This window comes from Lithobates pipiens, unplaced genomic scaffold, assembly GCF_037356315.1.
Source record: "Lithobates pipiens isolate NorthernLeopardFrog02 unplaced genomic scaffold, aLitPip1_a1.2 Scaffold_8, whole genome shotgun sequence".
NCBI classification, from domain to species: Eukaryota; Metazoa; Chordata; class Amphibia; order Anura; family Ranidae; genus Lithobates; species Lithobates pipiens.
Window position 1 is genome coordinate 435,031,413 of NW_027507903.1, and position 22,714 is coordinate 435,054,126.

Here is a 22,714-nt window from a genome sequence, read left to right on the forward strand (position 1 = left end):
AGCCTCCACTTTAAAACAAGCACCAAGAGCTGACTACTCCCCCTTGAACTTCCCGGTTCACAAAAATGTCCAGACCAGAGGATGAGTGAGAACATACTGCCCAACCATCTTCTGTGCTAGTTTACCAGCCCTGAGGGGCTGGCCAAATAACCCAGACATCCATGTTCCCAAAGGTGGGGAGCACAGAAACATATGTGCACTGCAGTGTGTGGATGAACACGGAGACTTTCAAGAAAAGAAAAGGTGAGACAGGAGGAAAAATTTAATGCATTTTAATGCTTAGGCCACATCTGTACCACCCCAAAATCTGCAAAGAGGTTTCCCAATCAGGCACATTAAGGCACACATAAAGAGGGAACTCCAAACAGAAGAGTAGTCTGCGAACTGCAAAGTTTGCGGCAGACCCCATTGACTTTAATGGCAGGCAAACCTTAAAAACCTCCAGGTCATATCTGCAGCCACAAAATACTTACTAGCTGTGCACACATAGTCCCATAACATGGACACTGACATAACACAAGTATTAAGTGAATCTGGGATCGACAACAACAAGCATTCTTTTTTTATCTGTGAAATTTTGACAATTCAGGAGCGCATGAAGGCCATGGAGGAGAGGCAAGGTCAGGGCAGGCTATGAAGGGGGTGCAGGAGATGATCAGTGCCACAGTCAGGGCAGCGCAGTCCTGTGCCAGTGTGCCAACCTGTGCTTGAGCCCCTGACCCCTTCCTCTGCCCGTGCCTTACCCCCAGCTATGCAGGGCTCCACTGCGGTGGTCCAGAGGTGCCATTCCAGTGCTGATCCTCAGCCATGGTGCTGGCACTGCCTGCTGATTGGCTTCTCCGCTGCTATCTCCCTCACTGTCTGAAATCAGCACCACGATAGAGACTGAGCACTGACACCAGCACCATGATAGAGAGCACTGACACCAGCACCGTGATAGAGAGCACTGACACCAGCACCGTGATAGAGAGCACTGAGACCGCACCAGCATCGATATAGAGGGCACTGAGACCACATCAGCACCGCGATAGAGAGCACTGAGACCACACCAGCACTGAGATAGAGATCACTGACACCACACCAGCACCGTGATAGAGAGCACTGACACCAGCACCGTGATAGAGAGCACTGAGACCACACCAGCACCGAGATAGAGGGCACTGAGACCACACCAGCACCGAGATAGAGGGCACTGAGACCACACCAGCACCCAGATAGAGAGCACTGAGACCACACCAGCACCGAGATAGAGAGCACTGAGACCACACCAGCACCGAGATAGAGAGCACTGACACCATCACCGTGATTGAGACCACACCAGCACCAAGATAGAGAGCACTGACATCAGCGCCGTGATAGAGAGCACTGAGACTACACCAGCATTGAGATAGAGGGCACTGAGACCACACCAGCACCGAGATAGAGAGCACTGACACCAGCACCGAGATAGAGCAAGAGCACTGACACCAGCACCGAGATAGAGAGCACTGACAGCAGTACTGATATCAGCAACTCACTGCGGGACCCAAAAATATGACACCGCTCAACCTCTTCAAACAGGAGGGTACGGGCATATAGTATGGTGAGCTTTTTTTGTACAAGGAAGTGAGCCAAAGGTAGAAAAAAGGTCCGTGTGCTCGATTAAATAAATCGTTTATAGAGTTATGCATAAACATAGTCTACTGGTCACATGTGTTGAATTCCTCCGAGATCCATGCCTCATTCATTTTTATAAAGGTAGTCAACACTGTCGTGAGCTAGGCGCATGCACTTATCGGTCACGATCCCCTCTGCTGCGCTGAACGTCCTTTGGGACAGGACACTGGATGAGGGGCAAGCCAACAGTTTCACTGCAAATTGGGAAAGCTCTGGCCAGAGGTCAAGCCTGCCCACCCAGTAGTCCAGGGGTTCATCACTCCTCAGAGCGTCCACATCGGCCGTTAACCCGATGTAGTCGGACACCTGTCGGTCTAGGTGTTCCCTGATGCTGGATCCGGAAGACACCTTTCGATGGGTTGGCTGAAAGAATGACCTTATATCAGAAGTCACCAACACATCTTCAAACCGCCCTCTTCTTGCAGGTGCTGTTGAATTGGTATCCGCAACTCTTTCTCTGGGAGTGGGAATTCCTCCTCTGCCAGCGCACGCAAAAGCAGAATGCAGCAGTTGTCGAATCAAGGTCTGTAAGTGCTCCATTCTGACAGCCCTCTGTGATGGTGGTAACATTTCCGCCATTTTGTGTTTGTACTGGGGGTCTAAGTACGTTGCCACCCAGTACTGGTCCTTGACCCTTATGCTTTTTATACGGGGGTCCCTGTTAAAACACTGGAGCATCAAGGCCCCCATTTGCACTAAACTGGAAGCGGTGTGGTGGCTTGGCTCCTGCTCATCATCCAGGATAATGTCATCCTCCTCGTTTGCAACGAATCACTGCACGACCAATTTTAAGACGTGTGCCATGCGTGGCACATGCGTAATTTTGCCCTGTTTCAATGCACTAAGCAGATTGGCACCGTTGTCACACACCACTTTACCAACTGTCAAATTGAGCGGTGTTAGCCACTGATCTGCCTGTGAACACAAAGCTGAAAGGAGTGCAGGGCCGGTGTGGCTCTTGGCTTCCAGGCACAACAGACACAGCACAGCATGGCAACGTCCCATCTGGCATGTCTAATAGGTTCTGGGGAGCTTGGGCGGCACAGCGGAAGAGACACTAGCAGCGGAAAAGGAGGAGTCAGCTGAGGAGAGGGAGGAGGATGGAGGAGGAGAAGAAGAGGCAGGCCTGCATGCAATCCGTGGTGGTAAAACCAAATCTACACGGGTGCCACGGGTTACATGCTTGACGGTCGTCAGAAGGTTCACCCAGTGGGCAGTAAAAGTTATATACCTTCCCTGCCTGTGTTTGCTAGACCACGTGTCTGTGGTCAGATGTATCTTGGCACCAACACTGTGTGCCAGAGATACATTCACTTGCCGTTGAATATGGCTCTGGGATGCCCTTCTGTGAGAAATACTTCCTTCCTGGGACCTTCCATTGTGATGTTCCAATGGCCACAAATTTTCAAAAGGCCTCCGAGTCCACCAGTTTATATGGCAGTAGTTGGCGGGCTGTCAGTTCTGACAAGCCAGCCGTCAACCGTTGGGCAAGAGGGTTTTTCATCATCATTTTTTTACGCTTGAACATTTGGCCCACGAAAGCCTGCCTTTTTCCAGAAAAATGTGAGGATGGCATGATGGAAGGTGGAGTGGAGGACAATTGTGAGGAGAGAGGAGAAGGAGAAGTAGAAGACGAGGCTGGATGTTGAGAGCCTGGAGTGTGGCTTTGTGGGTTCCATTGCTCCCACTGGGCTCGGTGATGGCAGCTCATGTGCCTTCTTAAGGCGGTCGTCCCTAAGTGAGTGTTGGGCTTACCGCGACTTATGCGTTGACTGCAAAGGCTACAGATGGCAACACTATTGTCAGCAGCGGACACGTTAAAAAAAGCCCACACTGCGGAGCCATGTGCCGGCATCCTGGGAGCGCCAGATGTGACCGTACATGGTTGATGCCTCACTCCTGATACATTAGCAGTCTGCTTTGTCCCTCCTGTGCAATCTAAGTTCCGCCTGCTTCTCCTCCTTATCTGCTGGTCCATATCTCCCTCTGAAATCCCCTCCTCTTCCTCTCTTGTGGGCACCCACGTGACATCACTAGACACGCCATCATCGACGTCACCTTCCCCACCGCTATAATTAGAGGTAGGGCGTAATTTTGCCCTGTTTCAATGCACTAAGCAGATTGGCACCGTTGTCACACACCACTTTACCAACTGTCAAATTGAGCGGTGTTAGCCACTGATCTGCCTGTGAACACAAAGCTGAAAGGAGTGCAGGGCCGGTGTGGCTCTTGGCTTCCAGGCACAACAGACACAGCACAGCATGGCAACGTCCCATCTGGCATGTCTAATAGGTTCTGGGGAGCTTGGGCAGCACAGCGGAAGAGACACTAGCAGCGGAAAAGGAGGAGTCAGCTGAGGAGAGGGAGGAGGATGGAGGAGGAGAAGAAGAGGCAGGCCTGCATGCAATCCGTGGTGGTAAAACCAAATCTACACGGGTGCCACGGGTTACATGCTTGACGGTCGTCAGAAGGTTCACCCAGTGGGCAGTAAAAGTTATATACCTTCCCTGCCTGTGTTTGCTAGACCACGTGTCTGTGGTCAGATGTATCTTGGCACCAACACTGTGTGCCAGAGATACATTCACTTGCCGTTGAATATGGCTCTGGGATGCCTTTCTGTGAGAAATACTTCCTTCCTGGGACCTTCCATTGTGATGTTCCAATGGCCACAAATTTTCAAAAGGCCTCCGAGTCCACCAGTTTATATGGCAGTAGTTGGCGGGCTGTCAGTTCTGACAAGCCAGCCGTCAACCGTTGGGCAAGAGGGTTTTTCATCATCATTTTTTTACGCTTGAACATTTGGCCCACGAAAGCCTGCCTTTTTCCAGAAAAATGTGAGGATGGCATGATGGAAGGTGGAGTGGAGGACAATTGTGAGGAGAGAGGAGAAGGAGAAGTAGAAGACGAGGCTGGATGTTGAGAGCCTGGAGTGTGGCTTTGTGGGTTCCATTGCTCCCACTGGGCTCGGTGATGGCAGCTCATGTGCCTTCTTAAGGCGGTCGTCCCTAAGTGAGTGTTGGGCTTACCGCGACTTATGCGTTGACTGCAAAGGCTACAGATGGCAACACTATTGTCAGCAGCGGACACGTTAAAAAAAGCCCACACTGCGGAGCCATGTGCCGGCATCCTGGGAGCGCCAGATGTGACCGTACATGGTTGATGCCTCACTCCTGATACATTAGCAGTCTGCTTTGTCCCTCCTGTGCAATCTAAGTTCCGCCTGCTTCTCCTCCTTATCTGCTGGTCCATATCTCCCTCTGAAATCCCCTCCTCTTCCTCTCTTGTGGGCACCCACGTTACATCACTAGACACGCCATCATCGACGTCACCTTCCCCACCGCTATAATTAGAGATCTCGGAGTAGGCAGCAACACCAGGGGACCACCCTCCTCTTTGGGCTGATCTGGGTACTGTCGTCAGACTGCTGAGTGGCAGTTGTTGCTACCTCCTCTTCCTGATCCAATGCCCAGAGGGGCAGCGCATCGGCAATGTCTTGTGATGGATCGGAAAATAATTCCTGTGACTCAAGCAGAAGGTATATGGTGGTGGTGGTGTTGGTGGTAGTGCCTTTGGGGGTGCACACAGCAGAGAGTGAAGAAGAGGGTGCAGATCGAGAGGATGAGGAGGGTGCAGAAGAGTAAGGCCGCATACACACGGGCAGACTATCCGTCCAACTAAGTCCGTCAGACAATCCGACAGACAGTCCGTCCTACTTTTGAATGAACGGATTTGACCACACACGACGAACAGACAGTCCGCTGAAAGCTTGCGCGATGACGTGTACGGCACGTACGACGGGACTAGAAATACGACGTCCAATACACTGCAATGCAACCTTCGGCCGTGTAAATCCTTTCTGAGCATGCGCCATACTTAGTCCGTCGAACTAGCCTACTCACGAGCGGACTGTCCGCTGAAACCAAGTTTGGACGGACAATATTACGGAAATTCCGAAAGACTTAGTCCGCCAGACTGTCCGCTGAAAAAGTCCGCTGAAGCCCACACACGAGCGGATTGTCCGCTGAAACACGTTTCAGCGGACCAAGTCCGTCAGACAGTCCGCCCGTGTGTACGCGGCCTAAGGCTGAGTGAGCCACTCAACCAAGTCTGATGCATCCTTTGACGTAATCGCACAAAACTTCTGCAATTTGCCACTTTGGCTCAAGCCTGTTGCTCCTGTCCTACCCCTACCACCCCTGCGGAAGGGCCTGCCTCTTCCTCTGCCTGTCATTTTTTTAAATGACCCGGTGACAAAAGTCTCTAGAGAAGTGCAGTATGTATGTGGAAGAAGGTATATAACACCCCGCTTCAATCTGTCGTTTTTGGGGGCCACTGGTCCATCACACCAGTTATAATACTTTTTTTTTTATTGCGTTTGTCACTCTTTGTAGTATCGCTGCTAAACCGCTCAGCAGTCCCAATGCTACACAGTGGAAATGCACTATACTATGCTTTCTATATGTGCAAGTATTTTATACGTGTATTACACCACTATATACTGCACACCTAATAGTACACCTATACCAGTCCTTAAAAGGACCTTTGTGGACCTAATAGTAGCTAGCTAGTAGCTAGTGAATTGCAGACTGTCCCGGCTCCAAAAACCAAACTGTCCCTCCCTACACTGAGAAACGACAGCTGCAGAATCGGTATATTATACGTGTACAACCCTATATACTGTACACCTATAAAAGGACCTTTGTGGACCTAGTAGCTAGTGATTTGCAGACTATCCCTGCTCAGAACACCAAACTGTCCCTCAGTCCCTACACTGATAAAAGACAGCTGCAGAATCGGGCAGCAATCAGCAGCACAGCAGTCAGCAGTGCACCATAATATACTTTGGATATTTGAAAGAAAGTATATTATATGTGTATAACCCTATATACTGTACACCTATAAAAGGACCTTTGTGGACCTAGTAGCTAGTGATTTGCAGACTGACCCTGCTCAGAACACCAAACTGTCCCTCAGTCCCTACACTGATAAAAGACAGCTGCAGAATCGGGCAGCACTCAGCAGCACAGCAGTCAGCAGTGCACCAAAATGTACTTTGTATATTTGAAAGAAAGTATATTATACGTTTACAACCCTATATACTGTACACCTATACCAGTCCTTAACAGGACCTTTGTGGACTTAATAATAATAGCTAGTGATTAAACTGACTGTCCCTGCTCCACACAGCATCCTGTCCCTACACTGACAAAAGACAACTGCAGAATCGGTCAGCAGTGCACTCAGCAATCACCAGCACAGCAGTCAGCAGCAGTGCACCAGAACCCTATATACTGTACTACACCTATACCAGTCCTTAAAAGGACTCTTGTGGACGTAATAGCTAGTGATTTGTATCACTACAGTCTGTCCCTGCTCCACACAGCAACCTCTCCCTACACTGACAAAAGACAGAATGTAAAATGGCCGCCAGATCAGGTCTATTTATAAGGTATGGGGAATGTCCAATTGTCCATGTGCTGAAATGTCTCAATTGGCTGTCCTGTACCCCATGATGGATGTGTCATCATGGGTCAAAGTTCTTCACAATGTAAACAAATATGGCCGCCGCGAACAGCGCAGAAGTCTGCTGGTTTGGCGAATCGCGAACGAGCAAAATTCGCCACGACCGACCGCCGGGCGAACCGTAAGGCCATCTCTACAGAAGAGGTTAACCTGCCTACTCTGCTGCAGTTTTACTCCAGTTTCCGTAAGAAAAGGTTATAATGAGACTGAAGCAGAAACCTGAGCTTGAGGACAAAGAATATGAATAGATGAGCTTGCTTAGACAAAATCTATCTAGGTTCATTGAGTTTGCAGAGATGCAGTCAACCATTTGTATGCTGCCATGGAGTTGTCAGGAAAGTATGTCTACTATTTGTACCAAGAGTCTCCAGTCCACGTACCAACCAAAAAAAATGGTATGTGGCTGTCAGAAGGAAAAATATAGTTTTAGTTTACCTGTGTAAAGGAATAGAGATGTTGTCCTCCTTACAGAGCAGTTTTTCCTTTGCTCCCTGTTCTCTGTGACTTCTCTGTTCACACAGGCCTCCCAAGTCACATGTTCTTATTCTATCTTATTCTTCCTTTCATACCCACACCAATGGCTGACTTCTAATGTTAGCAGCGGCGTACTGTGGGTTGTCAGCGTCCAGGGCAAAGCAAGTAATTTGTGCCCCCTAACCTATGGACTTTTAGCACTCCCAGAGTCCCTTCCTACAATAATACTGACCAGCCTGATTCCTACACTGACCACTACACTAACCTACTTGATTCCTACACTGACCACTACATTGACCTACCTGATTCCTACACTGACCTACCCAATTCCAACACTGACCACTACACCATCTTACCTGATTCCTACACCGACCACTACATTGACCTACCTGATTCCAACACTGACCACTACACTGACCAACCTGATTCCTACACTGACCACTACACTGACCAAGCTTATTCCTCTACTGACCACTACACTACACACTACACTGACCACTACACTACACTGTCCACTGACCACTATACTGTCCACTACGCTACGCTGACCACTGCACTGTACTACATTGACCACTACACTGACCATTATACTGTTCACTACACTATTCTTCCTCTCATACCCACACCCATGGCTGACCTCTAATGTTACGAGTGGCGTAGTGTGGGTTGTCTGCGTCCAGGGCAAGGCAAGTAATTTGCACCCCCTAACCTGCGGAATTTTAGCACTCCCAGAGTCCCTTCCCTTCCTACAATAATACTGACCAGCCTGATTCCTACACTGACCACTACACTAACCTACCTGATTCCTACACTGACCACTACATTGACCTACCTGATTCCTACACTGACCTATCCAAATTGAACACTGACCACTACACTGTCTTACCTGATTCCTACACCGACCACTACACTGACCTACCTCATTCCAACACTGACCACTACACTACACACTACACTGATCACTACACTACACTGTCCACTGACCTGCAGACTTTTAGCACTCCCAGAGTCCCTTCCCTTCCTACAATAATACTGACCAGCCTGATTCCTACACTGACCACTACACTGTCCACTGACCTGCAGACTTTTAGCACTCCCAGAGTCCCTTCCCTTCCTACAATAATACCGACCAGCCTGATTCCTACACTGACCACTACACTAACCTACCTGATTCCTACAGTGATCACTATACTGTCCACTACACTACACGAACCACTATACTGTCCATGGCATGACTCTAGCTGCTCTTCTAATCTCTCTCTCTCTTGTTGCTCCCTCTCCCCAGACCGTGTCCACCCCCCCCCCCCCCCCCCGGGGCCAGCAACATGATTCTACTCTCACAAGGGAGTCTCACCTTATCTTTTTTGTTCTCCATCTTTCTGGAGGAGGAGGAGGAGAAGATATCGGCGGCTCACAATTTACATTTCTTGTGTCCCCTGTGCTCTTGCCACCATGTTCAGTCTCCGGCACCCTGTGATTGGGTGTATGGGGTCATGTGCGGAGGCGGGACTCCGGGAGCAACTGAGATCATGGACAGGCCAGCCCGCCACTGCACATAACCCCATACCCCCAATCACAGGGCGCCAAACACTGAACATGGTGGCCAACACGTTGCGCACCAGCACCAGCCCTTTGAAAAAGTCACGTGTCTGTGACGCAACGCGTCAAGGAGGAGCCAGGTGTCACGATCATCACTTCCGGTCGCGGCCGAGACCGGAAGTTCCTGTGTTTACCATTTCTTTCTACCTAACTGTAAGTGTGGATATTATTTTAATAAAGTGTTTTATAATACGTTCTACACATGGGAGCCCCCCTCTTGGGTTCTTTATTATCCGGTGCATGGCTGGTGGACTTAATACATTGATGGGCTGACATTACGAGGAGAGGAGAAAGTAGCCAGTGGGACACACACATTACGCTGGATTTGGCCATTAATGGTCTTCATTGGAGGTGAGAGGCTGGGGGAAATAGGTGGTGCACAAGCCTAAGCACTGAATTATTGGTGGACTGTCACAGTTCTTTGGAGCAGCTTTTTTGGAGCAGCTTTATTTTCCACTGCATGGATTTACTATAGGATCACAGGATCTTGGAATTTATACTGCACTGATCGTTTGTGTGATTTATGCACCATCTGCACCTTTTGCACTTTTATGAATACTGCTGCTATTTGGACACTGCACTGCACTGATTATTTGTGTGGATATTATGGACTACACTGCACTTTGATTTTGTATTATAGTTTATAGTATTTTTTTATTATATTGCATTTTGAATTTTATTGATCGCATCATATTACACTTATCACTTTTTGTCGTCATTTTAATTTTGCTGATTTGCACATTTTCTTTGCATCAGGGTTATCGTTATTTCTTTATTTTTCATGTTATTTCAGTTTTTTGAGGAAGTTGGGTAGCGCTGCATATTTCTTTATATATATTTCATTTTGGTGTTGAGATCACTTTCTATGCTGGCTGCTTCCCCTTATTGATTTTTCATATTAGCACAAGTGGAGCGCATTGGTATTATTATTTTATTTTTTATACGAGTTTTAGATTTCATCTTTAGGGTTGTACGCACTAGCACTTTATTTTGTAATGTTCCATGTTACAGACACCTCCAGGGATATCAACCATGTTACATGCCTTTGTATCATCAGCAAATAGACATACCTTGCCCAACAAACCTTTTAGTTATATCACTTACATAGAGATTGCATAGAAAAGGAGCTAGTACAGAGCCTTGTGGACACCCCTAGTGACTGGTTTCTGTTCTGAGTGAACCCAATTTAAATTGACACTCTGGTATCTATCCTTTAGCCAACTGCATATCCACTGAACAACCCAAGGGTTAAGTCCTAGTTTGTACAACTTTTTTACTAGCTCATTATGTGGAACTGTATCAAATGCCTTGCTGAAATCAAGATATTTTATGTCCACAGCCCCACCCTGGTCCAAAACATTGGTAATATAGTTAAAAAATGCAATCAAATTAGTCTGACATGATATGCCCTCAGTAAAGCCGTGTTGCTTTGGGTCCAGCAAGTTGTGTGTTTTTAAGCGATCAATGATTTTTCTTTTTAGGAGTTATTCCATGACTACAACTGATGTTAAACTCATCATTTATGGTTCTTCTACAGATTACCCTAGACAGTGTGCTGCAGTTGCAGCTACCAGTGACTGGAGAAGGCACTCAGAACATGCGTTGTTACACACTAGAGGACTTGAAGGAATTACTCAACAAACTTATGCTTATGTCTGGAAAAGGAGATCAGGGAAATTCGGAAGTTGTCAAGTTTTCAGAGGTAAAGACAATGAAATCAAAGACATTGCCTGAGATGTACATTTACCTTCCAGATAACCTAGGACTGTCCTTTTATCAGCGAGATGGCTCTTACAATATGGCGGTTCCATATACCTGTGTCCAGTTCCATGTAACCCACAAAGGTTTCAGTATCGAAACCAGTGAAGTCCTCTTAGCACTGTTTTAACACAAATCTTAGGCCGCGTACACACGCGGGGACTGTTCGCTCAACTTTGTCCGTCAAACAGTTTCAGCGGACAGTCCGCTCAAAATTAGCATGGACGGACTTGCCCACACACGACGAACGAACAGTCCGCTGAAACCGTGCGCGATGACGTGAACAGCACGTACGACTGGACTAGAAAACGACGTCCTATACACTGCAATGCAAACTTCGGCGTGTAAATCCTTTCTGAGCATGCGCGGAACTTAGTTTGACGAACAAGCCTACACACGAGGGGACTGTTCGCTGAAACAAAGTTTCAGCGGACAGTTTTTCGGAATTTCCGAAAAACTTTGTTCAGCAGACTGTCCGCTGAAACTGTCCGCTGAAAGCCCACACACGAGCGGACTGTCCACCGAAACACTGTTCAGCGGACAAAGTTGAGCGAACAGTCCCCGCGTGTGTACGCGGCCTTAGTGTAAAACAGATGCAAGTATACTTATATACATGTAGATAGGATATGGCAGCGACGTGCAGTCAGGGGAGACAGGGGAGACAGGTGAGGCAGAGCCTTATCTGCCATGAACATAAAAAGAAAACTAAAAAAAATCAACTTTGAGGGTCATAGCTCGGCGACCTTGGGTCACAGAGACCCCTTGCGCAGCCTGTCAGAAGCTACATACAGAGCAGCCAGTTCAAATACACTATGCTTGCTGCAGACTGAAAGGTTGATCTCACAATGCCTCTCTTCACTTCCTGTCAGAGGTACTGAGCTCAATGGACAGCTTGGAGTCTTGGACGAATGATAAAGTACCATTAGCCCCAGCTGTGCAATAAAAATGCTGCAGTGTAGGCTGTCCTCTCATTGCAGTGTCATAGAAGTGGGAATGTGTCTAAAAGACAAATGTTCCTTTCCAGCCCAGCCCTCTTAACTACAAGGAAAGAAGGTGGGTTTATGGATAGAATATTTACCCACAATCCCATGTTTTTCTCACACAGTTAGGGAGAATGAGAATCCTCTGCTGCTGAAAAGGTACGGTTTTAATCAAGCTAAATCATATATTGTTATGCTATATGTTACTAAAATAATAAGGCACATAGTCTCAGTCACTCCTCCTGCTCAATGATCAGTGTGGGGATATTCCTTTTTGATGCTTTATTGTAAAACACTTGAACTTGGTTGGGTGCAGGGTAACCATGGGATACATCAGCAACGTTAAGTAGTAACTTGAGGATACCTATCTTCCTCCTAAATATTCTTAGCACAATCCTAATAAATAATGGGCTGTGCTACACAGGGACACCATGAGCAATGTCCACTTTTACGTACTAGCTGACCCCGAAAAAAAATTACAGCAGCAGCACACAGTCAATTGGATATCACACACCAGTCTCACTGATGTCCTTGTTCCTTCTTCCAGTATCTTCCAGACAAATCTCCTGTGATTGCCAGACCCCAAACAAAAGTCCCTCAGTCAACCTCTGCAAAGTTCAGTAGAATAGGCCCCCCAGCTGGACTGCACAGAAGAGCAACAACCCTTCAGGCTGGGAGATCCTCCTCCTGAACAAGAACCCCTCTTTTCCAGGCCTAAAACAATGTATGCCCCCTCCCAGCCCCATCTGGGCACCCTCCTTCAGGGATTGGTTGGGACTGCATGAATATTCAGCTGCTGATTCGACTCTCCCAGCCTGCTACTTTCTGGAACCTTCCAGAAGGCAGGGGGAAGCGGACAAACCTGCAACCAATGGGACACAGAACAGCCACAAATAATTACAAGCTGCTCAACTGATTACAGTAGAGCTAAGAACTAAATTTACCTAACCAATCACCTATCTAGGAGGGTGTTACACATGTTGTATTCAGTATTGCACAGGAGTGCCTCTTTGCCATAAAATCATAATCTTAAAGGGGTTGTAAAGGCAAAAGTTTTTTTTTATCTTAATGCATTCTATGCATTGAGCTAAAAAAGCCTCCTGTGTGCAGCAGACCCCCAACACTTACCTGAGGTCCCTCTCTGTCCAGCGATGTCCACGAGTGTCTCCGCCATCCGAGTTTCTCCTTCCTGATTAGCTGAGACACAGCAGCGGCGTCATTGGCTCCCGATGCTGTCAATCAAAGTCAACTATCCAATAAGGTAGAGACAGGGCGGGGCCGGGTCGGGACTCCATGTCTGAATGGACACACGAAGCTGTGACTCAGTTCGGGTGCCCCCATAACAAGTTGCTTGCTGTGGGGGCACTGAACAGGAGGGAGGGAGGGAGTATAACATGTTTATTATTTTTATAGGAAAAAATTGACTTTACAATCACTTTAAGTCTTAGCCCACGTACACACGGTCGGAGATTTCCGCAACCAAATCCGTCGGATTTTGCCCGTCGGATTTTGTCTGTCGGATCTTGTCCGAAACTGTTGCATACACACGGTCGGGCCAAGTTGGCGAAAAATCCGATCTTTCAGAACGTGATGGCGTAATTTCGTTACGATGGGACTACGTTCAGGCTAGTAGCCAATAGCTTTGATGTAGGAATTTGATCTGAGCATGCATGGCACTTGGTCCAATCAAAATTCTCTACACATGATCGGAATATGTCCGACCGGCCCAGTTGGTCGGGAAATATTTCCAACATGTTGGAAAATTGGGTCCGACGGAGATTCCGACGGAATCAATCCGATGCATACCATACACAGTCGGATTATCTGACGACACGGTCCGATAAGAAGCATTCCGACGGATTCTCCGACCGTGTGTACGCGGCATAAGAACTGTCATTTGTAGAGGCTTGGACTTTCTTAACAATTTCATAACATATTTAAAGTGTATGTTTTCACATGTCTGTATTTCTATGCAGTTGTGTTTAAATGTAGCCTGTTGCCTTTTTTGTTTCCTGTGAAATTCTTGGCAATCCTGTCAGTTCCTCTTCATACTTGTTGCAATCTGACCATGAAAGCACAGAAACAGTTCCATCCTGGTATTCCCAGTTTTTGTCTCTGCTTTCTATCTGGGAGCTACATGACTGCATGCTTGTATTCCTGTGGTCAGAATGCTGTTTACATGCCTCTGTGACTGGCATATGTGACACGGGTATGAAGCTCTCAATGGGGAGTCTTGGAGCCCAGGATGCAGCGCTGAATAGTTGTCATGTGACCACTTGTAAACAATTGAATAAAAGGTATTTACAATGGCTTTTTTTTCTGTTTTACTAAAACAGTTTGCTTTATATTAGTATTTTACATTGTGCAATCATTTTTACAAAGAAAAAGTTCACATGCTCTTCAATAGAAAAGATAATCCCAACTGAAAAAATAATAATGGAAATCGTTGATAAATAAATTTATATTATATTATTATTATTCTGGATTTATACAGCAGTTTGCGCAGTGCTTTACAATATAAGGGGAGACAGTACAGTTTCAATATAATTTAAGACAAGAAGGTTAGGGGAGCACTGCTCATGAGAAAGCTTACAATCTAAAAGGGAGGGACAAGTGAAACATAAAAGTAGTAACTGTGTGAGGAAGAGTTTATGGAGAAAGTAAAAGTTAATTTGTTAGGTAAAGTCTTTTCTGAAGGAATGATTTTTCAGAGATTGTCGAAAAGCAGATAGAGTAGGAGATAGCTGAACAGATTGAGATAGAAAATTCCAGAGAATAGGACAGGCTTTGAAGAAGCCTAGAAGGCAGGGGGTCTTAACAGGAGGGAGGCAGACAGTTTGGGTGATATTTGGAGACAAGATTGGTGATGTAGCTCAGGGCAGATTGTGGATGGATTTGTATGTATTTTTTAGGTTTTCCAAATTTCTTTCTTTTTTTGTTGGGCAAGCGGAATCCAATGGAGAGATTGGTAGAGTTGGGCAACAGACAACAGTTTAACCTGTTGAGTCTGGCATCAGCGTTCATGATAGAATGAAGAGCAGATAGCCTACACAGAGGTAGATCAATGAGGAGATGTTGCAATAGTTGAGGCGAGAGGTAACAAGGGAATGCATTAGTAGCTTTCAAGTTTTACTTTAGTTTAGACGGAAGATGCTTCATTTTGAAATTGTGTAAGATTGTAGGCTGAAGTCATTTAAAATGACATTAATGATGTTATCTGTCTCTCTTTATCCAGGTATTTTCCAAGGTGCAAAGGGTAACTGGATTGTTTATTGACCTTTATGTGGCTGGAAATATGCTATTCAGAACCTGGGAGGTAAAGATTTACTGCTCAGATGAATCCAGCGTTGGTATCAATATGAAATTCGGTGTTGATGGAATTGATGAATTAGAAGAACATGGCATTCTAACTGACTTACTTCCAGACATCAGTAACACAATAGAGAGATTGTTAGAAGAGTGGCTGGATTTTGTCAAAAATAAGAGATCGCAACTTTACTACTTAAACTACTACACCGCAGAGCAATTGGTATACCTTTGCCAGCAGTATCAGAAAAGAGATATTAGCGAGGAGGCTCTTTTAATGTTGTCTTTCATTAAGCCTATCATTTCAAACATTGACATCATCAACTCCGGTTATTCCCAAGACACCAATTCCCTAAATGAGACCTCCTGGGTCCAACCAGATATTATGAAATTTTCAAATGAATTTCAAGACTGTACAACTGTTGTGGATAAACTAGAGCTGATTTGGAAATTTTATATGAATTACACAAGTTCTTTGTTCCCAGAATGCCTGGATCTAGACACATTGGGTAAAAGCTTAGCTGCTTTGGCTACCTTAGATCAGGAAACAGTGAAACGTGAACTCCATCCCAGTTTGGAGCCAAATAAACCGAATCTAATCCTGTGTTCTGCATCAGAAATGTGGTCTTCTGCTATAGCAGTATACATGGTCACCTCTGATCAGCCACAGCCATCCTATGATGAAGTTCTTCTCTGCAAACCTTGTACCACTTTTGAAGAAGTGGCTTTGTTTCTTCGTAGATGTATGACCCCAGGGTACAATGGAAATAAGATTTATAGTTTGATCTATGCAGACCAACTAAGCTATGATGTAGCTTACAAATCAGAGCAGCTGTTTCAACAATTGCAATCCCAGGGGATGAAGAGCTACAATCTTGTGATCATCTGTAACTCTGACAGAGAGCATTGCTACATTCCTTCAGTTTTCAGCCAGTTTAAGGTTCATGTGATCCCCCAAAGGCCCCTCAAGGAGATTCAACATTATGTGTTTACGCATTTTAAAGTGGATCCTAAAGTGGTCACGGCTGCGTCTGTGTTTAAGGACAGGATGAGTGCTGGAATAGTGTCATCTAAAAGGGCAGGTGTAGGTAAGCATATTTTATCAAAATATATATAAACAAAATCACTAAAATGCCATCTAATTGTTATCATGTTAATATAGTTTCCTAAGTGATTTTCAATCTTTGTAAATGCAGCTTTAAGTAATATACCTGGTTATTCTGCTATGAAGGTCATTGTACAGGAACTACCTGTTACGGCATGCTAACACTCTCTCCCTGCTTCCCAATTGCTCCCCTTCTACTTTCACATTATCACATAGGCTTCTTGTAGAGGGTTCAAGTGGATGTGCCAAAACTTCCTATGCATGTAAACATGAAGCGTCTGTAAAAAGGTTGGAGCGGCAATAAGAAATATTCTAAAAAAAATGTCATCCAGTTAGAGTTTAGATCTAATTTAACTGCCTATTTTTTTACTCTTACTGACCACTAGGCCAGTGCATGAGATCTGTTCCTGTCCCATTTTTACCGAGAGAGGTAGCCATTATATTGTGGTTATATATTATATTATGCGCATTGTAATGTTATATGTTCAGTTATGATACTCAGTGAGGCATATTATATCTGAATGGATGCACATAATTTGTTGAGACAATGGGGCTGACTTACTAAAGGCTAATAGACTACAGTAATTATTTTTTTATTTTATTTTTTATTTTTTTTTAATCTTTATTTTTTTTTTCCATCAAAATACAAAAATAATAGGAAACACATTATTCCCATTTACAAACATTTCTTAAGATTTTCTTAATTTATGCATACTCCCTCTAATCTTTAAATACCCTTCTATCTACCCCCACCCTCCTACCCTTCCTTGCCAGTTTCTCATGGGGTTCATAATTAAATCATCTTTTTCTATCAGGAGTTGCTTATCCTTGGTGCTGTTGTGTTATTTCCTCCACGTATCGCCATGATTTTTTAAATTTTTCCCAGGGTTCCCATTTCCCCCCACCGACTTCTTTTAATGTTAATTCCTCTCCCCCTTCCTTAAAACATTCCATGTGTTGTATTTCATTTACTCGGAAGATCCAATCCTGTATTTTAAGGCTCTCCTTCTCTCGTCATTTTTTCGGAATTAAGCCTTTTGCAGTATCAAGTAGTATGGGGATCACCGTGGATCTATATTGTTTTATTGGCTCGTCTGTACCATGGAATAAAACAATCCATGGGTCTTCTCTTACTTCTTTTTTTGTTACAACTTTTATTATGTCAATAATCCTCCTCCAATATTCTTTAATGATGGGACAGTCCCACCAGATATGACCCATATTCCCAATTTTCTTACATCCCCGCCAACAATCCGAGGGTTGTTCGACTCCAAACTTGCTCAGTTTGTCAGGGGTGGCGTACCACCTTGCTATGCATTTATAATTCGTCTCTATCAATTATCCCCCACCGCGCAGTGAACTAATTTAAATATTTTCTTTCTAATTTGAGTGCTACATTGTGACCCCAGCTCGTTTTCCCATTTTTTGATAAACGCCGGGTCCTCCAGTTCGTCCCCCTCTGAGAGTATTTTATATATTCGGCCTATGTTATTTTTTGATTTTGCTCTCTGACAGAGCAGTTCGAAGGGCCTTAGTTCTTCTTCACTTCGTATTGGTTGGGGCAGTTTTGCAACAAACTGACGTAACTGGAGGAACCGCCAAGCATCAACCCTCATAAATTCCGTATCCTTCCTTAGTGCTTGAAAAGTGATTAGTTTGCCCTTCACTAATATATCTTTTAATTGTGCATTATTTTTTATTATCCAATTCCCCCCTATTTCTTGTTTTCCCGGTGGAAAGTAATCATTTTCTTTTAAAAAAATCAAAGGTGAGTTATAACCCCATTTATTTTGTGTATGAATTCGATCCCAGATTTTAAATGCGTATCGTGTTATTTCATGTGTGTTAGGACCTATTGTCCTATGTTGTGGAGGGTTCCATATTATTCTCCCTAATTGTGCTTGACCTATTGCATTTTCTAAACTAACCCATCTCTTATCGTTTATATCTTTCGCCCACTCCACCACCCGTGATTTTTATATTGCCATATAAACTTAGAAATTAATTTTCTTAATATTTTAAAGAAGGCCGCAGGGAGTGAAATGGGCAACATTTGGAACTTATATATGATCTTCGGGACCAAAATCATTTTAACCACGTTTATCCGTCCTAACCAAGAGAGGGGACTGGATGAGATTTTTTTTAATTCTCTCTTTATTTCATCTAATAATGGAATGTAATTTTTCATATATATTTTCCTAGTAGTATTCGAGAGGAGAACTCCCAGGTATTTAATCTCCTTACGCCAGGGAAAGTGAAATTCTGCTCGAAGTCTCTCCTCTTCCTGATTGCTGATATTAATATTTAAAGCTTCGGACTTGCCAAGGTTAATCTTCAAATTTGATATTTTACCAAATTTTTCCAGTGTCCTTAGCAAGTTCGGAAACGTTATCCTAGGGCAGGGTTTCTCAAATCCAGTCCTCAGGCCCCCCCAACAGGTCATGTTTTCAGGTTTTCCATTATTTTTCACAGGTGATTTGATCAGTTTCACTGCCTTAGCAATTACCACAGCCGTTTCATCTGAGGGAAATCCTGAAAACATGACCTGTTGGGGGGGCCTGAGGACTGGATTTGAGAAACACTGTCCTAGGGTTAGTGATGAAAAAGAGCACATCATCCGCGTAGGCTGCGAGTTTGTGCTCTTCCTCTCCCACCCTAATCCCCTTTATATCCGGATTTTTTCGGATCGAGGCCAGTAACGGTTCGAGAGATAGCGCAAACCGAAGGGGTGATAATGGACACCCCTTTCTGGTGCCATTTCCCATTTGAAGCTGTGTAGATGTTTCTCCGTTAACCTTTACCGCAGCCTGCGGACTATTATATAGAACTTTAATCCATTGGATCATCCTCGGGCCCATACCCATCTCTTCTAAGGTTTCTAACATGAGTCCCCAGTCTACCCTGTCGAAGGCTTTCTCAGCGTCCATCGACAGGAATAGACCTGGGGACCCATTGTTTTTTAAGGCCTGGATAAGGAGCAGTGCCCTCACCCCATTATCCCTACCTTCTCTCTCGGGTATGAATCCGACTTGGTCCGGATGTACCAGTTCTGTCATTTTTTCCTTTAGTCTAGTCGCCAAAACTTTGGCGTATAGCTTTATGTCTGTATTCAATAAGGCTATCGGCCTATAATTAGAGCAGAGCAAATGGTCTTTGCCCTCCTTCGGGATCAACGTTATTGAAGCTCGCAAGGCTTCTCCTACCATTTCGTATTTTGTACCTTATCCATTTATATATTTACAAAATTGAGGAACCAAAATTTCCTTATATTTTTTATAATAGGAGATCGTGTACCCATCTGGGCCCGGGCTTTTTCCTATTGCCGTTTCTTTTAATGCATTATGAATTTCCTCTTCTGTAATGGGTCTATCCATGTTCTGCCTATCACAGTCTAGCAATCGTGGTAGTTTAGCTTTGTACAAGAATTCTTTGATTTTTTCCTTTTTCCCTTTTCCTTGTTCCCCTTTCTGACCTACATTGTACAGGGCTTCATAATATTGTTTAAATACTTCTGCAATTTCCCTAGTTGTGTGGACAATCTTCCCATTCTTATCTTGAATTTTTTCAATGAAGTTAATCTCTCTCTTTCTTTTCACCTGTCTCGCTAAATATTTACCTACTTTATTTTCCCCATAATATCTCTCTCTAGCTCTCCCCTCTAATACCCTTCTTGCTTCCCGATCGTACATGTCTTTAAGCTCCTCTCTCTTATTGATCAGTTGATGAAAGAGTTCCTGTTGTCTGCCCTTTTGTTTTTTGTGCTCCTGCTCCAATCTGTGGACCTCCCTCATCAATTTCTCCCTTTCCTCTGTTCTTTCCTTTTTTTTTCTTGCCCCTATGGAGATGAGGATACCTCTAACATAGGCTTTATGTCCCTCCCATAGGGAGGCACCTGTCCCCTCACCGGTGTCATTCATCGAGAAAAAAAATTATATTTCTTTCTGTATTGTTTCTGCGATTTTATTATCCTGTAAAAGGTTCTCGTTTAACCGCCAGGTAAACGGATGTCTGTGTATTCCAGGTATCCTCATCTTCATTATCACCGGGGAGTGATCTGACAAGGATACTATTCCTATCTTTGTTTCCAATACAGTCTCCAACAGTCTGTGGTCAACCATCATGTAGTCCAACCTAGAGTGCGTCCCGTGCACCGGGGAGAAAAAAGTATAATCTTTTATTTTTTCATGTTGTATCCTCCAGACATCTATCAGTTGATTTTGTCTCAATCTGAGTTTGATTGTTTTCAGGCTCTTCCCACTCATCCCCTTTGCACGAGACGTACTATCAAGAAGTGGATCCATACAAAAATTAAGGTCGCCCGCCAATATTACATCTCCTGTTTTGAAATCCACAAGTCTCCTCAGGATTTGCTTCAAATATCTTACTGGGTTTTTATTTGGACTGTATATATTTGCTAGAGTAAAGGTCCTGTCCCTGAGTTTTCCTTTCAGGAACAAATATCTGCCCTCAGGATCGGTCAGCCTGTCGATCACCTTAAATTTTGTACATTTCTCGAACCCAATCGCCACTCCTTTGGCCCTCCTTATTGGCGAATCTCCATAGAACCAATTCGGGAAGTTATCGGAATACAGTTTAACGTTTGTATCTTGAGTTAAGTCGGTCTCTTGAAGAAACACCACTTCTGCTTTATATTGCTGTAATTCCTTTAAGAGTTTATATCTCTTATCAGGGGAGTTTAGACCCTTTACATTATATGATACAAACTTTATCTCTGTCATCCGAGACTACCCGAGGAGATGTTTAATCTGCACCTTTTAATCTTACAACTCATTTGAACCCCCTTTTCTCTTTTTTTTTTTTCCCTCTCCTCTTCCCCTCAACTGCAAGGAGTATCTTTTCCCCTTTTTTTCCTCCTAGCTCCCCCCTCCCCTCCCCCCCATCCCTCTCCATCCCTCCGGCCCATTCCTGGCCTTTGCTTTGCATTGTGAGATCAACTCCTTCTGCAAGCCCTATCTTCCGGGGTTTGACCCTGACTGCGGCGCCCCCTTTCTGTACCCCCGCCCCCCTCCCCCCGGGGAGAAGGAGTCACCCTCTACAGGCAAAGAGTGATGTAGCCCAGACCCCTCCTAATCCCTCCATCAGTCCGTCCCCTCCCCCACCCCCCACCCCCCTCCGCCTTACACCCCCCCCACTCCCTCCCCCCCATCAGTAGAGAAGAAAAAAGAACATGAGATGATCCTCGTACTCTCCCCCCATCGCCCATCATCCATTGTAATTACATTTCACATGGATCTAGAGGGATCTTGGGGGTTGATATTCCTATTTTATTGCAAAAATCCTCCAGTTCATCTAAGAACTTTAGCCTAATGGTTCTTCCCTCTTTCTGGACCAAGAGGGCTGCCGGGAACCCCCAGCTATTTCTTATATTTGCTCGTCTCATTTGTTCCAATAGGGGTTTCAATCTTCTTCTCCACGCCAAAGTTCCCGAAGACAGATCTGTGAAAACCTGTAACGTTACCCCTTCATATTGAACTAGTGATAGTCCTCTAAGTTTACTCCAGATCTTGGCTTTATCTTCAAAGAGATGGAATTTTATAATCACATCTCTGGGTACCTCTTCCTTTAACCCGGGGGGTTTCCTCACTCTGTGCACCCGATCTATTTTAACTCTGCACCTTCTTCTTTTCCCAATATGGGGTTAAATATCTTTCCCATTTTTACACCTAGATCTTCTCCCTGTTGTTCTGATAAAGATCTGATCCTCAGGTTTTGGCGTCGATTTTGGTTCTCCTGTTCCTCCATCTTATATAAGATATCTCTGTGTGCCTCTTGCATTTTTTTTGCTTGCATTTTTAAATCCAATTTTTCCTGGGCCTGTCTTCCTGTTTGCTCTTCTACTTCCTCTACTCTCCTCAACAAATGCCCCATATCCGTCCTTACTGTTAAGATCTCAGCTTTAATTGTATTTTCTAGTTTCATAAACATATCTTGCATTTCGCCTTTTGTTGGTATTTGAGAGATATCCCTCAACTACCTTCTTCTGCTCTCCAGTTCTGAGTCCGTCTCCTCCCCGGAGGTATCTCCCCGTACCCCTTCTGGTTTTCCAGTATCTTTCTTCCTCTCTCTCACCCCTTTTTGATTTCTCTCTAAGCCGGGGCTTTTTTGACTTGTTTCCTTCAGATATTTCTGAATCGTGCTTGTGTTTAAACTCTCCCTCGAAGCTTTAGGGTCATTCGTTTTGGGGTTTCTTCCCCTCATGTTGTCTTTTATTTTTCTCTTCCCCAGGGTTCCCTTTTATTTTGAAGGTAAAAGAGCGGGGCGGAAGGGGCGGAGCTATTCCTTTCTGGTTATC

At 44.8% G+C, this 22,714-nt stretch overlaps 1 protein-coding gene across 6 annotated transcripts in view; it reads left to right on the forward strand.

Moving 5' to 3' along the window:
* Positions 1 to 22,714, forward strand: part of LOC143964536 (E3 ubiquitin-protein ligase RNF213-like) — a 955,032-nt gene that overhangs the window by 476,950 nt on the left and 455,368 nt on the right. For all 6 annotated transcript variants that reach the window (XM_077474321.1, XM_077474324.1, XM_077474323.1 and 3 more), the window contains exons 25-26: positions 10,790 to 10,954; positions 15,226 to 16,384. In XM_077474321.1, the coding sequence (XP_077330447.1) occupies positions 10,790 to 10,954; positions 15,226 to 16,384 (1,324 nt within the window). The remainder of the gene's footprint in view (positions 1 to 10,789; positions 10,955 to 15,225; positions 16,385 to 22,714) is intronic.